Here is a 27,887-nt window from a genome sequence, read left to right as displayed (position 1 = left end):
CCTATCTAAGCATTACTCATTCGCAACTTTTTATGGTATCCAACTTAGGATAAAATGCACAAAAACTTTCGCTTGTACTGCTTGAGGCAGTAGACAATTTTTTTGTAGACAATTAAGGTTTGCCGTAATTGTTTTTGGAAACTGTCGATGAATTACTGTGTTGAATGTTTCCTACTCAGGATCTTCTTGAATTTTACCTCCTATGCAGTAACCAGGAAAGGCTAAAGGGAATTGCAGACTTGAGTGCATATTAATTAAGAGGAGAACCAATTGTTTTATTATCTCAAAATATTGTTGAACTGGGTCTAATAGCAATAAACTACAACCCAATGCTGAAGGAGCTGTGAGGGGGTAAACGGTCTCTATGAATTTTATTTGACATCAGCAGCTCCCATTCCTGTTGCAATCCACTATTTGCTGTTGGGTTAGAGTAGAAGTGTTACAACTGCTATTAACAAGTAAGGGCATACTTTTTTTTCCAAATGCAGCTAATATTCAAAATTTTAATTAAATATTTTAATTTTTTAGTCTTTGAGTATGCTTTTTTCCCCCAGTTCCTCTTGGCAGTTGAGGTAGGTGTTTGTTGATTTATCCCTGCCTTTCCAATATTTGGGGTTTACCAGAGCCTTTATTTAGAAACAGCCAACAATATAGTAAGAAAACGAAAGCCCCTGGGCAACCGGAATGAACAGAAATCTTCTGTTCATCACTGTGGAAATCAGACCATAGATTGGATTCTAACCTTACACAGAAGTAATCGCAACCATACATAATGTTATGATTTTACATTCATTGGCTATTATTTAATAAACTTCCAGCTTTCTCATTTAAATTGACATTTGGTTTTGTGGCTTGACCTAAATGCTTCTTTGTAAGAGATGCTTAATTTGATGAGGCTTAGAAAGGCAAAACTTGATTTGGAAGAAAAAAAAATCATGCTTCAAACTTGAAAAAAAAAAAATGAGGACTTGAACCTAGATGGTATGGAGCCAGAAGCTGAACCAAGCCCCCACCAGATGAACTCCCCTTGTGAGCAGCCCCTGTCACCGCCGAGCTGGGGTGTGAGGGCCTCACACCGCCAGGGAGCTTTGCTGTCCTGGAGAGGCTGCTCGGGTTAGGGCTGTGCTCAGCGACAGGCGACCGCATGCACTGCTTCCTGATGGTGCCGAACCTTTTGCCTTTGCTGTGTTTTCAGGGTGCTGCAAGTTGACGAGACTTCTGCTGTAGTTAGGAGGGGGGAGAGGAAAATACTCCCGAGTGCTACCTTCAGGGGCACGTTCCAGGAACTTTTTTTGGAGCCTGCTCTTCTCTGAGATCCGATTTAAAGGTCACTGTTTGCGTTGTGCTTCCTGAAGGCATGCTGAAGCCTGCGTGCTCTTCTCCGTTTGTGTAATACTGGTATTAAACAACAACGGAGACTTTTAATATGGCTGAATTCTTAAAGTCGCAGGCGGGCCCTCTCTTCCCCCCCACCTCCCCCTAATTCAGGCTTCTGATTCCTCACCTACAAAACCCACCGGCCCATCAGCAGTGCAGATTATTTCTATAGCGGGGAAAGAACATGGGTGTATCCAGGATATTTTGGACAGTTAAAGCCTTTAAACTAGACTGATTGCTAAGTTATCAAATGATTGCCTGGTTTTGTGGCACTGCATGCCATAAGAAAATGGGGTCAATTTAAAAAAAAAAAGGTTTTTAACTTATAGCAGTCTGCAATTTGCAGCATTTAGGTGGATGTAAATGAAACAAGGATTTGCCCGTTCTTTGGAAGACATATTGGGACTGGAACACAGGTTTCCCTGAGGCAAAGGTAGGGTGTAATTTAGGTTAAGACTTTTGAGATTTTTTTCCTGATTATTCCTTGGCTTTGGCACCTTAATTTTCTGTTATCACCTGTGAAAAGCCAAGACCCATTTATACTACCTCGGAATCACAGAATCAACTAGTTTGGAAGAGACCTCTGGGATCATCAAGTCCAACCTTTGACCTAACACCACTGTGTCAACTAGACCATGGCACTAAGTGCCACATCCAGTCTTCTCTTAAACACCTCCAGGGATGGTGACTCTACCTCCCTGGGTAGCCTATTCCAATGTCTAATAACCCTTTCTGTGAAGAAATTTTTCCTAATGTCTAACCTGAACCTCCTCTGGTGCAGCTTGAGGCTATGTCCTCTAGTCCTGTTGCTAGTTGCCTGGGAGAAGAGACCAACCCCCACCTCACTAAAACCTCCTTTCAGAAAACATTGTGCATTACCTAGTAAATAATTTAAACCATTTGCATCCATGTACACTGATGCATATGATTTAAAAAATAAAGCAGTAGTTAAGTTACTGCTGTTTGTTTTATTATTTGCTACAAATTCTCTTATTACAATGAAAACTGCAAAAATCCCAGGGCAGGGATGCAACATTTAAAGATGGTATAATAAACATTTTTTACAATCATCTGGAATAATTTGGGAAATTATAGCACAATCCAAATTACGTAGTGCAATGTAGCAGTTCAGTACTTGTTTTCAATGATGGAAAATGTTGGTTTGAAGAGGTGAATTACTGTTGACATTAACTTAATTCCCTTGCATTTATTGATATTCTTAATTTTAAGTGTGTGGGAAGTAGTTTGTAGGTTACAGTGCTCCTCAGAGTTTGGGAAATTTTTCAAAATGTTGACATTTGTTTGTCTTTGGAACTGCATTCAGAGCTTGAATGTGACTTATGTTAAATATACATAATGTTAAATATAGTACTAGAAGAAATTAAGGTAAGGAAACAGATACTGTTGGTTACCTGTCCTGGTACTGCTTTTACACAAGAATTATTGAGTAGTTTAAACTTTGTAGTACCTGTGTTTTTATAGAAAAACAGGTCTTGATAATGCAGATGTCAAACAACTAGATGTTGATACTTCACTACTGCAGGATTTTCAGGTAAGGTATTAATTCAGCTGAGGAGGAACAACACCTTGATTTATGCTCTCTGTCTAAAATGGAGCCGTTGAGCAATAAGCTAGAGGGTATTAATGTAACCAGCCTTTGAGGCCAGGAAATTCCTTCCCCTGCCACCACAGAGCAGTACAAATATCCCGGGGTTTTCTGATCCTGGTCCAGCTTTGAAATCAGTGTTAGGATTCCTGTTAACTTCATTGGAGTATGAGACCTACAGTTTTTTTTGTCCGATCTTGAAACATTTCTCATAGGCCCCTTGCCATGCCATCCCATCTCCAGAATCTGTATGGAAAATTAAATGCCTTTCATATTCCTTAGACAAGATATTTCCGAGGAATGTATGTGCTACAAATGATGCGGCAGTTAAAGAGATTTTTAAAACACAACAAAACGTTGGGAAACTGCTAAACATTTTCATGTCTAAATCAGTGGTTTGATCTTGAAAAGTGTTACAGCCAACAAAATTGTACTGAATTCTATGACAGCAGCCTTGCTAATCTGATTAAAACCTTTCTAAGGTTTTCTTGCTTCCTTTTTTATGTCCTTGTCTTTGTTAAATTAATTCTCTCTCTTTTTTTTTTTTTTTAGAAGCATGTTTAATCTTCTGCCTTGTTCAGTATTACTGTCCACCAAGTGTGGGTTTGTTTTCTTCTTTTCTAAATTTTTGCTTTGATAATCTCTGACCATCCTGGATCATCTTCAAAGCAGCCTTTAATTTGGAGCTGTATTCCATGAGTAGTGTCTGTTCCTTGTTTCAGAAGACAGAGTGCTCGCCCACCTCCCCTCCCAAACTGCTGAAACTACCTGTCTTTCCTCTTTTTGCTCACTTTGTTCACTTCTTTCCTTGATGTTGAATTGTTAGCTCTCCGAGTCTTTCGTTAGCCATGTTTTGCATACTCTCTACTATGTTTATCAGGCTAGAAATGGCATGAAAGGAGCAGAAAGGAAAGCCTGAAGTGCTTTTCTTAAACCTGGAGATAAAGAAGAACTGGGAGGTATAATGAGAATGGGGATGAGTTTTCAAAAAAGATAAGGAGGTGACAGATGAGGTGTAAATGTAAATGGGAAAGTCATACAGAAACACTTCATAGTAGTGGGCAGTCTTTGCATATACCCAAGAGTGACTATGCAGCAGCCTGAAATCTGATTTTTTGCGTCAATTAAGATATTTCAAGAAAGAATTGTGATGCCTGTACAATTTATGTATTCAGTATCTACTTATTTTACTTCAGCATTAGGTAGAATGATGAGTACTATTGATGAGGCGAATCTGAAAATATATCTTACAGTAGATTTATCCATACTTGGCTTAATGTGTTGTTTGTTGGCATGCAGATTGCTTAGCTGTGATGCTAGTTTTTTGGGTTTGTAGGTTTGGGGTTTTTTCACTATAATGTTGATAGTTAGACTTTCAGGTGAGTGGAGCAGTCGTGCTGCCTCTAGATATGCACATGTCAAGTGTCTTTAGAGGTGCAGGCAGTGAAATTGTTTCAGCTTTCCTTAGAAATCCTGTTAACAAGAATCCCAGCTCAGCAGTCAGATTGGATAAGTATGAGAAAAGGATAAAGTTTGTATATGGAATGTGGGGATAATTATGATAGGTAAAATGAAATATATAAAACTATTCATAACACATTACTATAAATCCCTGGGAATTTATTAATGTTACATACAAATCTTCATATTGTCATTAGTGCACAAATGATGAGGGAGATGGGCACAGCTTTCTGAAGGCATTCTAAAGAATGTCTTGGTTGTTCATGTGTCATTTTAAATTGTTATAATAGTGTTGGTGTCTGGTCCTGTATACCATTTAGAATCTAGGCAGAGGAAATGAAGTGCTGATTCTTTTAAAATAGAGTTTTCTGTTTCTCTTCCCATTTGGTTTGGGTGTGAGGAAGTGTATAGTACAGCTTTTTCACGTATATTACTGGAAAAATTAGTGTCTTGTCTATGCTGGTTACTGTAAAAATGAAAAATGGGGAAATGTTATTCTGCAGAGACTTGAGCATGCTTCATGTTGACTTGCTTGTGTTACTATTTCCTTATTGTTTGGGAGTGAAGTAAGAAGGTGCTTAAAAAAAGAACAAAGCCCTCATGTTGCATTTCAGGCTGTCTTGTGATCATTCCTTCCACAGACAAAAATAAATTGCTTTGAACCTATTATTGTACTTAAGGAACTCTGGTTTTAAATCTTGCAGCAAGTAAGTATATGCCAGTGTAAATGCAGCTCTTGCAAGTCACATGCAGGAATTGCATTTCAGGTTATTCATTACAGTATGGGCAGAATTCAGCCTGTTCCTTTACATTAATTGTTAGGCTGGTGGTTTAGGCAGATACCAGCATCTCCTGAGGCAGAATATTGCGTATAAATAATCGAGGAATACGGTGCATGTGAATCATGACTGCGAATGGGAGGTTTGTGGAGTTTTTGCACCTTTTCCATATGTTTTCGTGAGTTGTTCAGTAAATTCTATAGTAGGTTCAATAAATTGTTCTTGTCACTTACAAAATAAATTCTGTTGAGCAATTTTTAGCATATGACATCCCGTTCTTTCCTTTCCTCATGTCAGAAAGTTCATCGTTAGTACTTTGGAAGTTACTGAAGTTAGCACATTTGAAGCAGCTTGTGGCTGAGAACCTGATTTTCTCCTTGCTGGCCAAGCTATGTAATGTGTAATGCTTTTCCTTCTTCTGGTTGCAAACTCTGCCTTTCATTTTTTACTTTTAAAGTGAATATAGTAATAGTTTAAGTGTTCAAAAGATAAATGCTGCCAATTATTCCGTATCATAAACTGGAAGATGTATTGAGGGAAAAGATTGGATGTTTTTCTAACTTCTTGTCTGTTCTCCAGAAGTCATACATTAATGTAAAATAAAGCTCAGTGCCACCAGCAGTAGGGTGGCTGCTTTTCTGAAATACACGTATAATTCCAACTGACATCCAGTCTCCAGCAGAGAGGGTTTTGCTTCATCATTTGCTTTTTCTGCTGTTGGTTTCTTATCTCTGACCTTGTGGGGGTTCCTGGAGAAGAGGGAAGATTTATATTCAAATACTTATGATATTTAAGGGTTCCACTTAAATTGATTTGCGGTAACCCAGTGTAACGTAATTGGAATTATGGAAAAAAATATTGATCTCTTGTAGACAAAGCTGTAGCTATGTTTAGGTTTTAAAGCAGATTTGTTTAGGAGATTTCTCTGTATTCTTATGTTTGATAGTGAAGAAAACTCCAAAGTTAGCTTTGAAGCTTCTGTGTTTTTGAGAGGAGTGAGGCTGGATTTGGTTTGTCACCTTTCAGGAGTAGTTAAGTCGTTGTTGAAATGTATGAAAGATCATCTCTTGAGGTTCAGTCCGTGTGGCACTGCGTTAGTCTGGCAGACTACCTGAGAGCATCAGCAGTAAAGGAATAATAATAGTGGTGGTTTTTAAAGCTCTCACACAAACCTAACTGCAGTATTTTCATAGTTAACCTTTTTTTTTTTCCCCATTTCCCCTTCAGGTTTATGCTTGAATAGCATGCTGGAAGCGTGTCTAGGACTTTATGTCCCGGTTCCCCAATCTGGGAGTTAGCCAGAGCTTCTCATAAAGGTGGATTTGAACCGATGCTGGGCTGGACTGGCCAGGTTGGAGGCGCGTGTGCCTCTCTGCCCTGGGTCGTGCAGCGGCAGTGTCTCTGGGTACCACGACAGCTGGGTTTGTGCAGTGCACAGGGATGAGAGACGTTAGTTGTTTTTTCCCCCCCAAAGAGTATTCTTTTCTGAATATAACTGCACAGTCTCTTCAGTGAGGCAGTTTTGCTTTAGGCAGATTAAAGCCCTAAAATCTTGAAGCCTTGGAAACAGTAGCTTTCACTTTCACTGTTTCTCAGCTTCTCTCCCATATGCTCCTCCTGGTTATTTGATGTATTAAGTTGTCAACAATCAAACTATTAGGAGTTATTACGCTGATAATCTGCTTTGTGTGGTACAGTCAGGTTCTACCTTTTTACCATGTGAACCCAATTAAATCAACATAATCACAAGTGAAACAGCGTTACCATCAGAAGAGCCAGTGCTAAAAGGCTTTTATACATAGATTCTCTTTAGGGTTTTAGAAGAAAGGAAACCTGCTTGCTTTTTGTGTGTCAGTTGTATTTTGTGACAGTGACCTGGAATTTAAAAAGAAAGATTCTAGTCAGACCTGTACTCGAATGCTACGGAATACCAGAAACTTCATTTCATTAGAGTTCTCGACAGAAGGAATGGGTAAATACTTGTCTTCAGGCATCTGGCCTTACTTAAAATAAAGCATAATACTTGCACCTACAATAGTACTCTTGTTTTTCATCATTTGTTTGGACATTTTGGACATAAACTATATTTCTCATTGCAAAGCTTTTTTTTTTTTTTTTTTTTACATTGTGTTTCTTTGATAATAAATTAGGAGGAAAAAATGCAGGTTTTGGCATCTCTGCCACTTAATTTTGCAGAATCAATACTTCTAAAGGTGTTAATCCTTAATTTTACCATGCAGCCAAATGTAGTCTACTTTTCTGGTTTCATGCTGACTTTGACATTGCTGAAAGTATGACAAATATGCATTTTCCAGGTGGATATATAGAGGTGTTTAATTTTTTGTAAGATTGTCTTAGCTTAAGAAAATACTATTTGAATGTTTTTCATTCTTTGGAGTTAGGTAGTGTTTGAAATCCACATAACAGGGGATCTCTCATACCCCTTTTTAGTAGCTTATTTTTGAAAACAATTTTTAAAACAGGGATCTCATTTGACAGTATCATTAAGATGGCTATGACTGTAGATGCAAAGTTCTGACATGGAATAAGTTCACTGTCACTGGAGACTTGATAACGTTTTGGTCAATTTGTTCTATATTGACAGAATTTATCCTGGACCATGTATCACATGTCTGTGCCACTCTTTACCATGCATTGGCTGTTGTTCCACAGTCAATATATCATGTGCTTGGGATAAGTTGACAGAAGTGAGATTATCTGCTTGAACTGGGCAAAATTTTTGCGCACGTATGCATGTCTTAACATTAACAATTATGGAACTGTGGCCTAATCCTTTTGTCCTTAATATTTTAGTTCTAAAATCAAGGAACGCATAAAAAGTAGTACTTTTTTGCCTGCCATGCAACACTTTGACACTATATGCTTTCCTATTGAAAATGTCATCTAAGACTTAAGTTGTGAGGCTCTTTTAAATATACCTTTGTGTATAATACATATAGGTAGATATGATTTTTATGTTCTAATTTGAGGAAGTGTATATAGCTCTCTGACAATACCTGCCTTGGTCTCTGAATTGCTTCTTCATATACAGAGATAATTTAACCGAAAGTAGGTTAAATATAGATGTTCTTTGTAGTTTTCATTTTCCTACTTTTGGTTTGTTTAAGGATAAGACTAGATTCTTCACTTGGGCTTGAGATGACCTTACAGAACTTCTTGTGCAATGTACTGTTACCTGGGGTAGAAACACGTGGTCCATGCATTACATATGGAATGCATTGTGAAATGTGAAGCGATGATAAAATCTAACTCTTGAGTTATAATCAACCCTACCTGCCCTCAGGGAGTAGAAGGGGAAAAAAGGTAATAAAATACTGTAGTTCATATTTTAATGGCCTTGTGCACAGCATTGTCAATCTTGCTACAATTACAAAATACAGTTTAGTGTAGAATAATTTAGAAATAAGGCTTTGCTGTTGGCATGGCAAAACCAGATTGTACTTCAATTATTTTTCTATAATTTAAAAATAAAACTCATGAAAGCATAATTATTTTCTGTAATAGATTCAAGGCTATCTAGTTCACATTTAGAAATAATCCCTGAAACTTTGATACTTCTGTTTCTCTAAAAGTTAAATCCTAAGTGCAGCACCAAATTATCTCCCTATCTTCTGTTTAAGAGAAGAAAATGACTAGCAGGCTAAATAGTTTCAGTGAAAGTTTGAAACTGTGTTTGTATATCGATCGTACTTGCTTTCTGCCATAAGAAACTGGCCACCTATGACAATCTACAGTTAAAAGTTCTTTTAAATAATATGGAGAGGTTTCAAGATAGTCTTAGTGAAAACCTTATTATCCCCCCTTTTTAAGAAATCTTGTCTCTTACACTTTTCTCCATTTATATAATATCTAACAAATAGCTGATGATGGTACAGAGGCTTGTTTTCCCTTCTACACTTTACTGCTTTAACCTGCAGGAGTTGTAGCCTGTTTCCCCTGTAGTGGTTCCCTTATTTATACCTGAGGTTCTTGTTTGTCACTTTTTGTCCCTAAAAATCAGCAGATAAAATCATTACTTCATTCGTGTAAGCTTATGAAATTGGGATCACTTCAGCAAAGTCTTGTTCAGCTTGAATATTTTTCATAGAGCCTGTATGGTTGGTGTGGAATATGAAAGAGTATATGCAAATTGACATAAGTTTCCTAGCTTTCCTGGGAAGCTGTTTCAGTGGTAGAGCCTGGTGGAAGGGTGTGATTGAGTCCTACTTGTTCTCACAGTCAGGTTATGTAAAAAGTCAACATCAATATTTGCCCCTTTTAAATTTCAAAAATATTTCTCTGGTAACTTCAGTAATGAATGCACATAGAAACCTGAAATTCTTTGGAACTCACTAATGAAACTAGTCTGGTTTGATCTTTGAGAGGAAAGAAATGAGAGCGTATCAGTGACTAATGTAAAACATTGCAGTGTGTTACTTTATTGGCCTCTGTGCCAAGGTAAAGAACAGACTCCCTGCCTTGAGGAGCTCTTGGACTAAAGATATGATTTAGGTACAGAACTGGACAGGTATTACATCAACCTAGACTTTGCATGCCTTAAAACAACTATAGCAAGGTAGTGAGAATGAAGGTACAGCCGTAATTTAACTTGGAGCACTCAGTTGCTCTGTCCACTCCAGGGTTTTATGATGTTTATGTTAACTATGGATGCTTGTGTAATTCTTCTAGTTGTGACGTGACCTTAGAAAGTTGGGATGACATTCACAGGAGATACAGGTCCTCTTGCTTGCTGGTCCCTTTGCTTTTAAACAATCTGCTGACCTTTTTATGTAAATCTTCCACAGTCAATGGCACAAAATACCCCTGAAATTGCTACCATCCTGCAGGTTGGAAGGCAGCAAGAACCATTAAAGAGCGCCAGGTGCTAAGCCTGGGCACACGTTTTGCAGGACAAGCTTGTAGTTAGTTTGGAGCTTAAGTGATTGGGGACTCCTGCATACATTTTTCATGCTTCCTCAGCAGAGTACCTTTGTCATTGGGAACTGTGTATTTTATACAAAACTGCATATGTGATTATACACAACATATTGGCAATCTTTTTGGTGCTTCCTATAGAGAGAAGAAAGCTCAACGCATTTAATTGGAGGTACATTACACACAAAATATGTGATTTTTTTTAATAAAAAGGAAAGAAAAGAGAGAGGGAGATGGCCAGGAGCCCATTAAGTGTCTCAAATGAAGAGAAGACACAAAAAATTGAGTGGGCTGCTTATTCATTAAGTTCCTTAAAATGAAAGACAGTAAGAGCAGCAGATTTTTGAAAAAGATCGTTGTTTTTCTGTATGGCTTTATTTCTTACATAGAAAGGAGTGTTGCAGGGAGGGATGAGGTGACAAAATAATTGAAGCAGCAGCTAATAGCATTTTAAATTTCAGACTGATTTTATCTGAAAAGTATCTCTGCATAGGTTATTAACAAGCAGTTGAACCAGTTGCATAAACGCTTCGTGTTTTTTAGATTTTGTAACACAATTCTTGCTCAAATATCTTGTGAGATTAGTAAATCTGTCCTAGGCCCTTTATGCAATTATCTGAAATGTTGAAGACATGGGGAAAGGAAAAAGAGATTTGAGGAATCCAAACCAGTGTTGCAGTTGTCTCATTTCTCAGTAGGGGATAGGCCCGCATCCTGATGTTCAGAACTAAATCTTTTTCTCTGGTTGGTAACAGTTACCTTAAGGCTTCATTTATGTTGCAGCTTAGCTAGGGTACCCCCATAGCAAAGATTTCTCTTAATACGAAATCATGAAAGCCAGAGACGCCGTTGGTACGTCACAGTTAGCTGGCTGCCCCGCCTGCCAGGAGAGCGTTCCTCGGTTCCGGTGCTATTACATTGTGTGGTATTAATGGCAAGTGATGAGCTCTGAATTCAGTGAGCAGAGAAGGTTTGTATCTGTGCTGCACCGGGGTAGTTTATAAACTGTGGCTTCTGAGAAATGTTTTGAAATATCAAATGTTGGTATTTTGTGGGTTAGATGAAGCAAATGCAGAAAATAAGAAGAAAAATAAAATTGTAGAATTTGGTTCTCAAAACCTCTTCAGTAGTATTTGGCACTGGAATACTTCCTAGCTGGTGGCTGAGCTCTTTTTGTCATTTTCCGTACTGGTAAAGGAGAAAAGTCCTATTGCCTTGGGTGACACAGGTGGCAAAGCAGTGAGGAGTCTGCTGACCTCAATTGTGGTCACAGATCCGCAGTGGGAATCGTATTTCTGCTGCATGCTTTGCTGTCAAGAATGGGTGTACCAAGTGAAGGAGTTTGTGTGGTTTTGTTAGTAATTTAGAAACCACAAGCAAGATTTTAATGGCTTTATAGGCAGAGCTATTTTTGAAAGCACTTGATGTTTTCTAAAACATGCAAAGGCTTCTGAGCTTTGTCAGAAATGCAGTAAGATTGCTGATTGCTTTCCATGACAGACAAGTTCCTTAAAACTTTCTACTTTGAGGACTATATGAGCATCTTGGATTTCTAAATTCAAAATTACCATGGAAAAATTATAATTGTAAAGGCCCTTAGCCTTTAAGATTCTCCCATAAAGGCAGTATCTGTGTGTACGCTCGAGAGTATGCTCCAGTCTGAAGACCAGGGCTTCATTGTTTTGTATTCTTGGTGTATTGTGAGTATCTCTATTAGCAAGAGAGCAGAGAAGTAAAATGATCTTACAGATGTTAAATAATCCTGAAGTAAATTGGATTGATATGATTTTTATTTTGAAAGAGGAAATGGCTCCTGTTCTGTTGTGGTTTACAAATATTTAAATGCTTAAAGTAAATGCCAGCCTCAATTTTGAATGAGGAAGCAAAACAAAATGCATGATGTGCTCAGAGTTTCTCATAGTGCTTGCCAGGAGAAACCAAGTTTTGAAAACAGTTGGCCTGCTTTCAGACACAGATTTTAATGAGATTAAAAGAGAAAGAATGTGCAAGTTTGATTAGAAAGTTTGGCCATTTTCTGACAGCGGGTCCTGGAAGCCAGGCAGAAAAAGTTTGTATTTTTTAGTGGTGGAATTGATTTATTTTGGCAAATGAAAAGTAGGAAGCAGTGGGTAGCTGTTGAGTACAGTGAAGTGTACTAAGTTAGTGTGAGAGAATCTATACTGTTGTATACCGACTGTAGGAGGTCTGAAAGGCAGTTTTAGTGGCCCAGATGTTTTCTTCTTGACTTTTTTTGAGCTGGTTATTTGCCAGTAATAATTTAAGCAAGGATTTTGTGGGTTGTACAAAGCTTTTATAGCAACTTAATTTCAAAACAGAAATTAACACTATAGTCCTCCATTTTCCTTGTGTTAGGGCTTTTCCTACCGTTCAGATGAAGATTGGGGTTACAGTATGCTTGAACTTGGCAAGGTAGAGAGGATGGTGCATTGCAGAATGTGTAAGGAGAACCTGGTACATGAGAAGAGATCCATTGACCGATAGGCATACACCCAGCAGAGGATTAAGGAATAGATTCGAAAACCGATGTGCAAATTAAGAACTAAAATTGTTTTCAAAAAGTCTCTTTGAGTATACATAAATACTTTGTCAGCCTCGTATCAACGTGTTTTTATCAAGAAGTAACAGAGGTGGTGCAAGGAAGGCATGGTATTGTGGGCGGTGGGGGAGGTCAGCCTGTGAACACCATTTTAAATGACCTGGAGTATGAAAAGGCTTGAGAATCACTGAGTTAGTATAAAGGCGATAAAACAAGGTCTTTTGGTCCTTATAACAATGTTTGAAAGGCTGTTTTCTTTCTCATTTAACATGCAGCAAGGACATATGGGAGAAGGCGAGGTAACAATATTCCTATTTAATTTTCTAATGTTGACAATGTCTCATGGGAGAAATAACATTAAGTTGTTACTAGAGGGCAAACTCCAAAATTTAAGATTATAAAGCATCAGTTTCACATAAGTTTACATAGTCTGCATGCCATAAATAAAGATTTTTAACTGAATTAGGCAGTACTCCACAGTAGTACTATTGAGGCTGAAATGATTGCAGTCCTTACAGTGGACATCATCTGTATGATGGAGGGCTGTGTTGCTGTGTTTGTGTGTATGTTATGAATGCCAATGCTGGAGAAGTTTATTTTGGTTCTTTTGGGTGCTGATGGTTTTCTTGACGCAGCGTAGACTATAGTGAATGTACATCCTGGCCTGCTAGGTTAAAGAACCAGATCCTGCAAGCATGCATGTTAAATTGTCTAACAGCGGTGGTAATGCTGATGAACCTGAAAAGGTTGTTTTGGTGTGGAGAATTGCTCCCGTCCAACAACACCTGCAGGATTGGGGTCTTAAGAGATGAAATGAAAGACGTGCGTCAGTTCATTAGGGGAAAACAAAATAATGCTTAAGGCTATATTACAATACTTTTATCATAGTAGGAACCAGGTTTCCCTAGCTACACAAATAGGCTTGATTATAGTTGATTATTATTTTAATTAAAGGTGCACCAAGATTCTTGAAATTTCAAATTAAGCAAGCTGAACAAGCCTTCCCTTTTTTATTTGTATATATTCTATGGACTGTGGATTGTATTGTATTTTTTTTTTCTTTCAACTAGTTAGCTGTTAGATTTTTGCATGGAAAACGTCTGGATATTGGAACTGGTCAAATTTTCTGTTTTCTAGAGGTTTTCTTTTTTAGAATAAATCTGTTCAAAGGAAGGAAGCAAGAGCAGGATAAATTAACCTTACCAATACATTACTGTGGTAGATTGTAATGAATTCTGAAAAAGCAGACATAGTATATCGCATCATAGGCAAAAGGAAATGTATCCTAAAACTTGTAGCACACCTCATTTATTTGCTTACTTTCCCTATATATATTTATTTTTTCCTAAAATGCTCCTTAAATGAGTAGACATCTATTCAGTTTGTTGTCTAGATACTGAATACTGTAACTAAAGGGTGAATTCATGGAAGAGATCAGCTTGTGTGCTCTATTTATGAGATTATACAGTTGAATTTATAAATCAAAGAATCTTATTTAAAAGTAATAAATATTATTAAGGAAATCTATGATAAAGGATTATCGTAGAAGAATATTGGGCTTTGAGGGGAAGCATGCTTACAACATTTTCTCTTAGAGTGAGTCCATTAACGAAACTCTGTTGTAACATCTAAGTAAACTTGCTTCTAGGAATGACACAGTATTGCCTAGTTTCCAGTCTTCATTTGCAGTAAATTACAGTGGATCTTCCTGTTTTTATCAGGATGTTTTTGCTATTTACAGAAGGGTGGTTTATGATATGTTTTGTTATCAGGTAATTTAAATGTGTAATATATTTAGCTGGTAGAATTCTTGTTTTCCCATCTGCACTGTGACATTGTATCTACTCATTGTAAGAAGCTGTTCAGTGGAAAATTATACATACGGCCTAGATTTTAATGATGTCTGCTATTGGGAAAGTCCCAGAAAAAAAATTTGGCTTATATTCTCTTCTGGTTTTACACCTTTTTAAAAGAAATCTAATTGGAAACACAAAATACTATGGAAAATGGTCAAATTGAGCATCCATTAGAAATACCATTTTGTTTCAAATTTTCATTAGTTGTAGTGCAGTTCTGAAGAAGGTAGCAACCTTTTCTCTGAAATAATACATTTGAGTTATTGAGTGATATTGAAAACTGAGTCATATGAAATTGAGAATATAACTGCTCATTAAAAGGGAAGATTTCAAACAGTTCTACTGCTAATGCAGCAACTAGTGCATTTTTTTTAATTACTTAAACAATGTGTGCTTTGTTCTGTTAGTATGGGTTTTTTTCCTTTTTTTTTTTTAACCCCCTCTTCAGGTCAGTCTTCACTGTTTCCAATGGAAGATGGGTTCTTGGATGATGGACGTGGGGATCAGACTCTTCACAGTGGTTTAGGATCACCTCATTGCTTCTCCCATCAGAATGGAGAAAGAGTGGAACGGTATTCCCGTAAAGTCTTTGTTGGCGGGCTGCCACCGGATATTGATGAAGGTACACCCAGAAAATCTTATCCAGAAAAGCAGCTTCTGGCTTAATGACAAAACTGTGGTGTGAAACCTTTTGTCTGTCAGCTAATGAATGATTGTTTTGTAAACTCTACGGAAAAGCTTTGATATGTAGATGGCTCTTTGCCTGTTACAACTTTCAGTCCATGGCAAACGTGAGATAATTCAAACTAGGTTGGGCTATAGCATTGTTCTGCCATTGAAGAACGAAATCATATGTTACCACACATTTAACTGATCTTTACAGTATAAAAATTATAAAAAAGGGACAGTGGTGCAAAACTAAACAAGTAAATATCACCTGTTGAAACTCATAAATACATTGCAATCATTTTATAGTCACTAGAAGCCAGTAGTAGGAAAAGTATTGCTAGTAGTTTTATGAAGTTTGTATAGTATAGTAAGTCATAGCTCTTTATTTGGATGCTTATGTGTAGTTCTCAGAGGTTGTGTTCAGCAATGATTGTGTCCTGTGGCAGCTTCTAACGTGTGCATGGTGAGGGCTCAGGAGTGAATCTGTACAGAGGCAGTTGCATTCGGTGAGGAACCAGGAATTTGTGGTGAGTCCATCGTACAGACCAAGGTGACAGAATACTGCAGTTATTTAAAAAAAATTGTGCTAAGTGTTGTTCTGAACAGAGATCTATTTTAAGAATAGATATGTAGTAAGTATTGTTCTCCTTGTTTTATATCTTCATCAGCGTGTAACCTCAACACACAACCATTGCTGTTTATGTTCCTGATGATCTATAGCATACAGAGAAGCTGTCAGTAGAGTGGATTGTCAATTGCTATTACATAGCAATATCATCCAAGGGTAAACAAACTGAAAAAGACATAATTAGTAACGCCTTTTCAGGTTTCTAACTGAATTTGAGGGTGGGGAAGATCCTCTAAATTGTGTATTAGGAACCCCCAACAGCGTGCTAGTATAGAAAGCCCTGTAATACCATAAACAGAATACAGCCAAGCAGTGTGCCAATTTACATGACATGCCAGCAATGTGAAGTTTGTTCTTGTTGGTTCAATTTTTTAATGAAAAATTCTTGTCCAGAGAACTTTAACTAGCGATGGTTCAAGTGTGATTGTGGAGAAGGAAAAGGGAATAATCACTCAATTTCAAGAACAACAGAATTGCAACTAGAGGACTTCTATGGGACTAGCATATACAAATTTATACCAGTAACTGGAGGTCAAAGGCAGAATTGAAATGTATGCAAGCATTGTTTTTTTATATAGTAGTATATTCTTGCCATTTCTCCTATGAAATTACGTAACTATGTCCTGCAAATTTACTCTGTTAGTTTGAGGTCAAGCTCAGATAGTGTTTGCACATGTGTCACTGGCATGTGATATCACCAGGCATGGCTGGGTCTTATGATAGTCCCTTCATTTTTTTCCAGTCTTTCTGCAATTATAAGGCATATTGGCAGAGCTCATTGCTTACTAGCAAGTCGACAAATTGTCTATAAACTCTTTGTGGGAGAATAGTTGAAGCTGGGTTATTATAGCTGTATAGATGCAGTGACTCCATTTCTGTGAATTAGTGGGTTATGAGCTTTTATTTATGATCATCAGTAGAAAGAAAAGCTTGATCTTTGACCTGTCTTGTTTTCTTATGTGTATTCTGACTTGTCATAAAGATTCTCCATCAGCTAGTAAGCATTGCTATGAGCTGCTGAACCTTTAGGGTCACAGAATATTTATTTATAGGATGAAGCTACCCGAAATCAGTGTTCTTCAAATGTCTTCCATTCAATTTATTTTAATTTCAATTCATGCCTTTTCCCTTCTCTCTTTACAGATGAGATCACTGCTAGTTTTCGTCGCTTTGGACCTTTGATTGTAGACTGGCCACACAAGGCAGAGAGCAAGTCTTATTTTCCTCCTAAAGGTAAATACCTGATAACCAATGACATACCAGCATTTTAGAATAATTTTTCATGATAAGACTCCATTTTAGACAAGATTTTTTGTGAGAGTGACCCAATGTTTAGGGGAAAAAAAAGTTGAATCCTTGGGATTGTTATAAACTGGTGGAATTTAGAATGTGTCTTTGCAATTATTCTGCACTAAAAGAATTCTGCCTTAACTTCATGTTTTTACTTTATTCCATTTTCCCTTTTCTCCCCTTGTTGTTCTTCATTTTTGTAATAATAGTCAAGACTAGTCCTTTTTAAAGGGACTAAATGCTCTCCACAGAAGCTGGGAAGGATTTGTACCTTATATTAACAACCATCCTGGCAGGTTTGCCTCTACAGCTGTGGCTTTTGTTCGGTTCGTGCTGCTGGCTTATCCTTTTCAAAGGAAACGGGGGGAGAGTGTGCTGATCAGCAAGCTCCCTGCTTTCCTTCATGTCTCTGGAGAGGACTTGCAGGAGGCTGTGTTGGAAATGTGTGAGAGCATCTTAAAGTTTGTCCCTTACTGTGTGGTAGCATGATGACATGGTGCCAAGCATAATTCTGGGTTAAATTATTATCCTATAGGCAAATAGACAAAAGAAGTTACGTGTTCGTTTTCCCTTTTGTAGGATATGCATTTTTGCTGTTCCAAGATGAAAGCTCTGTACAGGCACTGATTGATGCATGTATTGAAGAAGATGGAAAGCTCTATCTTTGTGTTTCCAGCCCCACTATCAAAGACAAACCGGTAGGTAGAATTGTCAGGGCCTGCACAATTCCTGTATGATAACCAGAAATTGTTCTCTTCAGATGCCTTTTTTCCTTTTTTCTGTCTTCAGAATGCTGATGTTTAAATTTCTTTAAGGTATCAAATAAGTTCTCAAAGAGAAGACCAGCTTACTTATTTTTAAACTAGACATTATGAAGTTTTCTAGTCTAGTTACAATTCATACTTTTGTTAGAAAAAGATTTGCTAAATTTCACCATTACTGTTGTAATAAATATATTCCCAGATAGGTATTTTCTGCGTATTATTGAATAAAATGTAGAATTCATATTGTCTGAGTGTTTTGACAGAGACAAATCCAAAAAAATGTAACATGGCATTGAACTGTAAATTATTAGTACAAATGGTTTTGAGGCTGATGCGAGTCTGTTTATAGTTGGAGAGACTTCTGGTATATTCCTGTAATTCAGATTTGGCTAGCTGTAGGCAAATATAAAGCAGCTAGTTTTGCATAGTAGATAAACACGCAGCTTTGCGCACTGGAGCCTGTTGCATTGAGATAATGCTACTCTAGTGCTTACACTTGGCTAGAACAACACGAATGGCGTAGATATGTATGCACCCATGTGGTTCGTACAGCACAGTTCAGTCATGATTAAGTAAATGTGTAAGTAGAGGGTGAGTTTTTTCCTAGAAATTTGGGTAACAAGGAAGTGGTGAAATTTAGTATGACCAAGTGGTCTGTCTTAACAGAGCGCATTACCGTTTCGTTTTGAGAAATGATTGCTGAACGAGTAGAAAATGAGTTTAGAAAGTACAGCCGTTTAAGAGGTTTTCTTCTTTGTGGGGTACTGTATTAATTTGTGTTACTGAGATACTTTGAATTGTGAATGGTTAAAAAAAAAAGGCTTTTTGTCCATAGGTTCAGATCCGGCCTTGGAACCTTAGTGATAGTGATTTTGTTATGGATGGTTCACAGCCTCTTGACCCACGAAAAACCATTTTTGTTGGTGGTGTTCCTCGGCCTTTACGAGCAGGTACACTGCGTGTTCCGCAGCACTGGGCATGTTGAATATGCAGTCTGATTTGGGGAGCAACGGGGGAAACAAGTTATTTCAGCAAGGGAAGTATTAAGTGTTCTTGACACTTATAGCGGGGAACATGAATACAAATGGAATGTTTCATTTGATGGTTTTAGAAAAAAAATACCAAGTCAACACCACTGTTTCATTTTCCTTTCTGCTTTAGTGGAACTTGCAATGATAATGGATCGGCTGTATGGAGGGGTGTGCTATGCTGGAATTGACACAGACCCTGAGCTGAAGTACCCAAAAGGAGCTGGGCGGGTTGCATTTTCTAATCAACAGAGTTACATAGCTGCTATCAGTGCTCGCTTTGTTCAGCTGCAGCATGGAGAGATAGATAAACGGGTAAGGTCTTCAAGAATATTCTATTTTTGTTCAGTGCTTTCTCTAGAAATGCTTTTCCATGTAAATGTGTGCCATTGTGAAGACTGTAAATGTGATATCAGATTAATTGCATATTTAGGGCTAGATTGTGCCACTTAGATACAACAGAATAAAAATGAAGGAGTGGTACAGAGCTGTTGCTTCTGGAACGTAGGAGGCAACTGTGAAGCAGACTTTCTAAAACTGCTTAGCATAATGGCAAGCATGTCAGCTGCCTTGCCCTTTTATAAGAATATTGCACTCGTCATATACTCCCACTGCAAGTATTTGCTCTTATAGCATTTGTATAATGTCAGGGTGTAAGGTATCTGCCAAGGATGGAGCGGTTCTTACTCCTGTTCTGCATCATTTGAAAGAGTGGGCAGAATCTGGCCCTAGTGTTACACATTGTGCGCTGGCTGTTAGTAAAGAACATCATAGTAATACATTGTAAACTCGTTAGTGTGCATTACAGCCTCACAGTCATCCTCCACAGCTTACGTAAAGGCTGCGTCTGGTTATTTTATTCCTTTGTTATTATAAATTAAAGGAATATGCCAAATGGTTCTGCAGTTTGCTTGCCTCTGCCCTCTCATCTGTATAAAATGTGACTGCCAATTGCAGTGATCATCAGGCCACAATTTTGAGAAACTTGGATCCTTACATCTACCATTCTGTCAAATTCATGCTTTGTCTCTGGATTTTTCTTACATGACAGTCATTATTGATCTTAATTTTATAATTACTACAGAGGAAAACCCCCCAACTTGGCTCATTAGCTGATTATCATTTCACTTCTGCTTTAGCTATAAAGCTTGGGTAGAAGAATTGTAACAACAATTTGACTGTGGGCCTGCGAATTGGAATGTCTTTGTTCTAATCTTGGCTCTGAAATAAGTTCTGTACTGCTTTGAACAAATAATTTGGGCCGCCCTTGTGCAACTTCTGCTTGCATAAGCAGACACTTGGGTGAATAGGTCCATTGAAGCTGGTGGGACTACAAATTTAAGTAAGTACTTGTGAACTCTAGCAAAGATTTTGCAATCTATTTCCCCTTCCTTCTCTCCTCCACCTCCTCCTTATTTCCCCATTTTGTGTGTAGTTCAGAAGAAATATGGGGAGATAAGTGCTCAGAGGATTCATTATAAAAGGGGTTGGGTGCATGAGAGGTATAGAAGTGCAACAGTGGCAATACTTCTTTTATTAATAAGGTACTATTTATTAATAATTTTTTCTAATAAAGATTTTCTATAAAAATGAGTAACAAGAAGGGATTTCCTGTAAAATTAGGCAAGGAGGTGCTGCTAAAGGGTGTGCCCTTCAAAGAAATAATGCAATTTAAATGCTCGGTGGCCTGCAGCACCCACAACTGCCGAGCTTCTGATGAGTGCTGCCACCCTCAGCGTGTCTGGTGAAGTTGCTATAATCTAAGCTGTTGCTCTGTAGTTGGGAAACCTCATCATACCTAGCACAAGTAACAATTGCAGGCCATATTTGGCACATGCACTTCAGCACGCACTGAATAAATGTGCTGAGGACTCTGACTAATAGCTATGGGTTGCAAACTTGCACAAAAACCAGTGCCGCAGTAACAGGCTAAAGCAAGCAGAGGTATAATTACCTGCGCTGTAGTTTGGCCTCTGAATATGTCTGAGTAGACATAACAGAGCAGGAGAATTGCCACGTTAAGGAGGCCTGTATAGCATATTTGTAGGATATTTGTAGGTTCTCCCTGTAGCACTTGTAGAAGACAACACTCATCAATGAATACTCGACCTCAAGCTACATAGCAAACTAGGTGATGAAGGTAGAACGTGGTGTTAGGAATATTTGTCTGCCTCTGCTCTTTTACAAATTAATTCCTCTGAGTTGGCATGGAGGGGTGTTTGAGAAACACAACTCTAGCAGTGGAAGAGGAGAAAAACTGAGGTAAAAAAGAAAAAAAGGCCGCTGTACTCCAAGTAGTTTATATATATTGTAAGCACAAATGACATCAAACTACTGCAGTGCCCTGTCTGGACTGTGATAAAATTGGGTAAGTTTAAAAACACAGGAACCTGTGAATGTCCTTATTTGAATGAGCTGGCATACCTCTGAGGCTTGTGAGATACAGAAAGGACCATCCCTAAGCCACATGCAGAGATATCAGGTTAGCAGTACAGACACCATTCGCAGTCTGGATATTTGGAGATGTTTGTGAAAACATCTAATTAAATGAGCTTCAGAGAAGGCTCACAAGAACTTCTACACCAGGAACTTGTACCTGTACTTTTTTAACGTGAAGTTTTGTGTTGCACTTCTGATATGTCACATGGACCTTTCACAGTTCTGTGGAGCAAAGGAATGGAGGTGATTACTGGTTTCGAGGTGAATCTGAGCCTTTAGGGGATGGCAGTGCTGCAGTTGTGATTTAAACACGTAGGCATGTCTAAACGAGCTGTGCTGTAGCCAGCTTGGATACCGTGAGCAGCAAGCTCTGCTTTGCTGTCACAGAAAGCGCTCTGGAGTGCTGTGAGCAGGGGTTTGTAGCCCACAGTACAGCAGGCTTGGTTTTGGTATGCAAATGCCTAGATTAAAAGCTAGTAGCCTGCAGATGCTGCAGTGTAGATGTATCCTTGGAGCACCAGCTGGTAAGTTCCTGTGAGTCATTATCAGCTGAGAACTGGCAGAAATTTTTCTTCTCCTTTCTTGTCTGCTGTACTGAGTTACTGCTCATCATCTGGCCCTTAATGCCAGCAGCGTAGGTGGCCATCAGTCCCATTTTAAGCTTCTCATTTGATCCCAGCAAGTTTAGGTGGGTTTCCTTTTGCCAAGAGGACTAAGCCACAGAAAAAGAAATGTGCTGTTCATTGAAGATAATAAATGAATTTTTTTAAAGTTGGAAATTCAGACATTGAAATTTGCGGACCACGTGCATATTTAATCTGCAATTAGTGTTGTGTAAACAGTTTACATTGCTACCTGAAAGGGGAGGAGCTTAATTGTGCATCACGATTCTTAAAAATAAACCCCCAGAATTCTCCACGGTTTTGATGTGAATCTGTGTGTCAGTTCTGCAGCGATGGGTTGATTGGTCCTTTCTGTAAATCAGTGACGGCATGTGTGATACTGATGGTCAGCATTGGTTTCTGGGGTTTTCTTAAGGATCAAGGAGGACAGTGGGAGCAGGATTGTTCTCAAGTTAAGTGCCCATAGTTTTGGGTGTTTAATGGCTGTGATCAAATGTAATGAGGGAGAAAATCCTTGAGTGTAGTGTTCTCTACTACAGGCATGTGATTGCAATCCTTCTAGAACATAGATAGCAAATAGCATGGAATTGTCATTATCTACATTGTTATTAAGAATTATAAACTTTCTTCTCATTTTCTGAATACAGGTGGAAGTTAAGCCATATGTCTTGGATGATCAGCTTTGTGATGAATGTCAGGGGGCCCGTTGCGGTGGAAAATTTGCTCCATTTTTCTGTGCTAATGTTACCTGTCTGCAGTATTACTGTGAATATTGCTGGGCTGCTATCCATTCACGTGCTGGCAGGGAATTCCACAAGCCCCTGGTGAAGGAGGGAGGAGATCGCCCAAGACATATTTCATTCCGCTGGAACTAAATGATCACTGCAGTGCTCATATGCAGGCCTCAAATTAAGTGCACTCTTCTGTTATCCTGATTGTCCCTACCCCACCCTACCCTTTCTCTTATTCAAGATAGCATGTCCTTTTGTAGTAGTCTGTAACTTAACAATAGTATAATGAAAGAATGACCTATAATATGGGTATTTTGTAGAATCTTGTCATTGAAAACTGTATTGGGAACTCCTTTTCGTATTGATAACGTTGCAAGTGAGTTGCATTCTCTTGTCTTTACTACCAAGAGAACACTTAATTTCATGCAACATTTTCTTAGAGGAGAGAAAAATATTAAGAAAAGAGAATTGAAACAATAGAGTATTTTGGTTTTTTAATTAAATTATTGTTAATAAAGAACATAAGAATACTTTTATTAAAATAACCGTGTAACAATAACACTATCAGTCTGTTCTGACACTTTTCCCCCAGGGAAACCTGTTTTTGCCTCTCTTTTTGTTTCGACTTCGGATTTTTCCAGCAACAGATGAAGTTAGCATTTACCTACGAACAGGAAAGAGCATGTTTAAAGCAACACAAATGCATGAGCAAAGTTGAAGCAGCATTATAATAATGATATTTTTAAAAAATCTGTTAAGGGTTTTGAGCTCAGTATGTATCTGACCGTGCCTCTGACTACCACCCACATCCAAATTACTAATGAGATAGGCAGAGCTTACTATATTTTCGTCAAAGTGATTACATTTTAAGAATTCCTGAATGTAAAAGTTAAGTAAAATTACTACTGAGGGGGGAGTGCACTTTTTTTTTTCTTTAAGAGAACTCAATTGTCTGGTTACAGCCCTAGAAATCCTACCAAAGCTAGAGTAATGACAACTAGTTAACTGGCATTTCCTCTCCTGAAGGATAAATATAGAGATTTTATTTTTGATGGCTATATATAACTCTATATCCTAATATACTAACATTCATCAGGGGCCAGCCTTTGCTCTCCATTTTGACGTGAAAAAGTAGAAAATCTAAAAATACCTCAAGGATATTACTGATTTTTACTGAAGTTTTGATATTCCATTGTGTCACACAAACTAAAATTGGCTGCTTATTCGTTTCGTATCTTGGATGTAAAGTTAGTTTTAAATACCCTCTAACTTTGTTGTGACAGAAGGCATGAACCTAAGTAGTTTCCAAGTCTTGTTTTGCACTATTTTCTGAATTTGTGCATGAAATGGTGCAAGTGTGCATATGCCTTTCTTACTCTTCCTGTAGAAAGAATCCCAGCTAAGATTCCACTTCTTCAGAACTTACTATGGGGAAATAAACACAGGTGTTTGAAGTGCCAACATTGCTAAGTTAATGCCAGCTTTATTATAAATAAGTTCTACCTTGAGAAGCATTAACACAGTACATGTTAATTGAATGATAAAGAGTGGGTGCAGGGGTTTAGTTTGAAATAGTTGAATGAAGGAGTAGTTCTGAAAATTATTCTTATTACTTTTGAACTAATGCCCTGGCCAACTTCTCAAATGATTATTTAGCAGTGTGCAAAGAAACAAATTTAGTGGCAATCTTCTGAGCTGCCCACGTGGCATGGTACCATCCTAGATTCTCTCAAACCAAAGACTTGCCTCAGCACTGCTTGGAAAACATCTGCTCTGCTAAAAGCCTTTGCCGGCCCCCCTCGTCCCGTTCCCCCAGCCCAGATTATCTTTATGAGAAGCAGTTTTTGTTTTCAATACAGGCTTTAATGAACTATACCTTACCAAGTTCCAAAGGTCAAAATGGAGACATTTGCTGTCAACTAGTCAAGTATAGAAAGGGAGCTGCTTTTAATGAAATCCCTGAAAATATTGACAACAGTAATGCAAATGCAGAGTGCTCTTGTGTAGATTGTCAGGGACTTTTTTTTCTCTGAAGTACATAATTATAGTTGGAATGTTCCTTTAGTTTTTTTAATGCTTGTAGGTGGCTTGGGGTGTGCTATTGTGCCGATCCTACCCAGTAAACAGGTGAGATGGGTTACCATTACAAGAAATAACACTGTTTGAGAACTAGCTTTGAATAATAATTTTCCCTTTGTACATGACCTGCTGAATTTCGGTACAGTGTTTTTGTAGCTAACTTATTTTGTCATGCACATAATGTATATTTGTTATGCACTACTTTTGTATATCTTGTTTTTCCAACAGTGAGCATTTTTAGGCACACTTTTCACTGACGGGATATCTCTTTATGCAATACCTCAATTTTTCATATTGCAAAGAGTAGCTTTTTGTACTTTTATTACTGAGAGATCTTCATATACTTCATTTTTTAATATAAATAATTTTAATAAATTTTATTTTCTTATATTCTGCTTTTTATACATTTCAGTGCTCTGCATACATTTTGAATTATGGATGTTGTGCACTGGCAATGCTATTTTAGAATCTGCAGAGAAAAGAAAGCATGTTGCTTAAACATCTTAGCCCAGCACCAGGTATTTGGTGTACATATAATTTAAGAAATAGTATATGTAAAGTTGAGAATTAAAGAAGAAAAGCATGAAAGTGACAAATGACACTGTCTTTAGACCCATGAAATTTAAATGCATAAATATAGTGTAGAAATTTAAAAGTAAAGAAACATCAAAATTGTCTACCGCTTCTTACTGAGTTTTTAAAAATTATACACAAATGCAGACGTTTTTGGTGAATGTTTAGCCATTTTTAATATTAATAAAAAATTGATGTTAGGTGTTTGATGCAGAAATGTGTCTGCTCTTTTAAATTATATTTAAAGAATAAAAGAGAACCTGCTAGGTGGCAGGCATGTAATGTTAGTATGCATGACTAATGTAAGAAATTGTTATTCTACTAATATTCACTTGTGATTGTGTGACAAGCGTGTTTACAGATTATTTGGTTACACTTCAATTTACAGGGCATAAACAATTATATACATTACTCTGTACTTAAATAGTGATTACATGTCCTTCTGATTACGTGGGATTTGTTGGGGTTACCATGTAGCTCCAAACATAATTAACATGTAATTGGGTTACCAGTCTTAGGGTATCACTTCAATTTGCAAAGGGGTTAATAAGCATGTAGTTTTATCACACTAGCATGGCACTGGCCATGTATTTACAATGTAGTTACAGAGTAATTACATGGTTATTTTTGCAATGTAAAATAAAGTGTTTCTGATTATTTTATATGTAAAGGAACCCCACTGCCCCGTGCTTTTTGGTATAGTATATACTTCTCCATACACAGACCTCTGCAGAATGCAAATTTAAAACTTGCAGTGAATGAATTTAGCGTTTTATAAGGATGCTGTTGGAAAGACTTGATAATTCACCCCTTTTGTTTTTGAAGAGTTAAAACCTTCTGTTAAAAGGTGATTTAAAACTTGAATGTGATGAATTGTGGCAAGTTAACTTCAAGTTATGTGCAATACCTATTTCAGACTTCTGGAAGATCTTTGCAGTGTAATTCTTTGTTTTTAATTGCAGACATTTAAAAATGTCATTTTCTACTGTTCTAGTAAATCCTCTTTCTTGCTGGTGTTTCTAAAGAAAAGAATCAGAAATCAATCTTTCTACTAATGTAAATTTGAGATTATTTTTAAAAAATGGAATAAAAGGTTTTGGTCATTTGCTTTATTTTATTATCTTATTTTAAAGCTACTGTGATAGCGTTGTAAGAATTGGGACAATATTGTATTCAACTGTTTTATTTTTTATATTTTTAAATTTTAAAGTATAATTAGTTTTTATAATTTTCATCAGATTTTTTTGTTATATTTTTTGGCAGTGAAACTTTTAGCAAATGGGTGTCTAGTTTTTACTAATCCCTAATATGTTTTTCCCCCAATGTATTGCTCATATTATCAGAAGGAAAAGTTATTTAAGTATGTCAGTTAATTGTACTACTTGGCTGAATTTCCATATAGTTTTTACTGTGTATGGGGAGGTTGTAGTATTTATTATAGCATTTTAAAATAAGGGTAATTCATTTTTTATTAAAGTCATTTTCACGTTTAAGTTCATATTTTTGTATGTTCTACTCTAAGTTATATAACACAAGTTACTTTTTTTAAAGAGTTCATTTGTTGAAGTGCTAGTGAAAATTAATGTTATTAAATAGTTTGCAAATGACTATTTATACCAGTATGCATATAATTTTTAAATATTTGTAATGTGAGATGTTGAATGAATAAAACTTTTAACTCAATGTTTCTTCTTAACCTTTTTATTTTAAGCTTCCTGTAGAAACACGTTCCTTTGTGGCTGAAGCTCATGGGGCTTGGAAGTGATTTTGATGAAGTGTACAGCACACGTCTGGCTATAAGATGTGTAAAGTGCTTTAGGCTAAGTGCTGCAGTGCTGTTCTGGTCAAAACGTGGAATGTGTTTTTTTAGGGGGTGTGTGAGGGAGGGTATAACCACTTGAGAGATGCCAAGTACCCTGGACACTGCATTAAAGAGGTACAAAATCAATGTGCAGTGCTGCAGGAATGGCAATGGTGATGTCCGGAGGACTGTAGAACTGCTCGCTGTTGAATTAGGCTGTAAGAAGAACCCTTTTTACTGCTTGTGTCCAGATGTTGTCTTTAGGGAATGTTGAAGGCTAACTACTTAATTTTGTGAATTTGGTGCTTGTTGAGTATTCGTTAGAAATCACGTGTAGCTTCGGAAAAGCCTTCCAGCAGCTTCAGCGCTGCCATTTCTATTTTGTGCACAGCCTTAAGCATATCAGCCTAGCCAAAGAACTGTGGCTGGATCACTTGTTCCTACTTAGTGCTCTCTGCAGCTAACTCATAGGGACAAAGATGAAAACCAATACACAGCTGTGAAATCAAGCTAATGAGGCAGGTGACACGTTCAATGAGAAGAATACCACTGAGGCACATGTAATGCATCATGTAAGTCAGAAACCACTGTGCAGCTGGAACAAGAAGATAACCAGACTAGGGCCACAGTAGAGCCAAGCAAGGCGTGGACAGACAAAGATTCTTTTTTCATTGTCTCATGGTTGTGATCG

At 37.5% G+C, this 27,887-nt stretch overlaps 1 protein-coding gene across 1 annotated transcript in view; it reads left to right on the top strand.

Moving 5' to 3' along the window:
• The window catches only part of CPEB4 (cytoplasmic polyadenylation element binding protein 4), a 43,402-nt gene extending 16,324 nt beyond the window's left edge, over positions 1 to 27,078 (top strand). The window contains exons 3-8 of the mRNA XM_068408425.1: positions 15,020 to 15,193; positions 17,012 to 17,101; positions 17,738 to 17,856; positions 18,758 to 18,872; positions 19,084 to 19,265; positions 22,660 to 27,078. Of these exons, the coding sequence (XP_068264526.1) occupies positions 15,020 to 15,193; positions 17,012 to 17,101; positions 17,738 to 17,856; positions 18,758 to 18,872; positions 19,084 to 19,265; positions 22,660 to 22,887 (908 nt within the window). The 3' untranslated portion in view covers positions 22,888 to 27,078. The remainder of the gene's footprint in view (positions 1 to 15,019; positions 15,194 to 17,011; positions 17,102 to 17,737; positions 17,857 to 18,757; positions 18,873 to 19,083; positions 19,266 to 22,659) is intronic.
• The last annotated feature ends 809 nt before the right edge of the window (positions 27,079 to 27,887 follow it).

This window comes from Nyctibius grandis, chromosome 10, assembly GCF_013368605.1.
Source record: "Nyctibius grandis isolate bNycGra1 chromosome 10, bNycGra1.pri, whole genome shotgun sequence".
NCBI lineage: Eukaryota > Metazoa > Chordata > Aves > Nyctibiiformes > Nyctibiidae > Nyctibius > Nyctibius grandis.
Note: the sequence above shows the minus strand (reverse complement) of the source record. Positions and strands in the feature narration are given on the sequence as shown.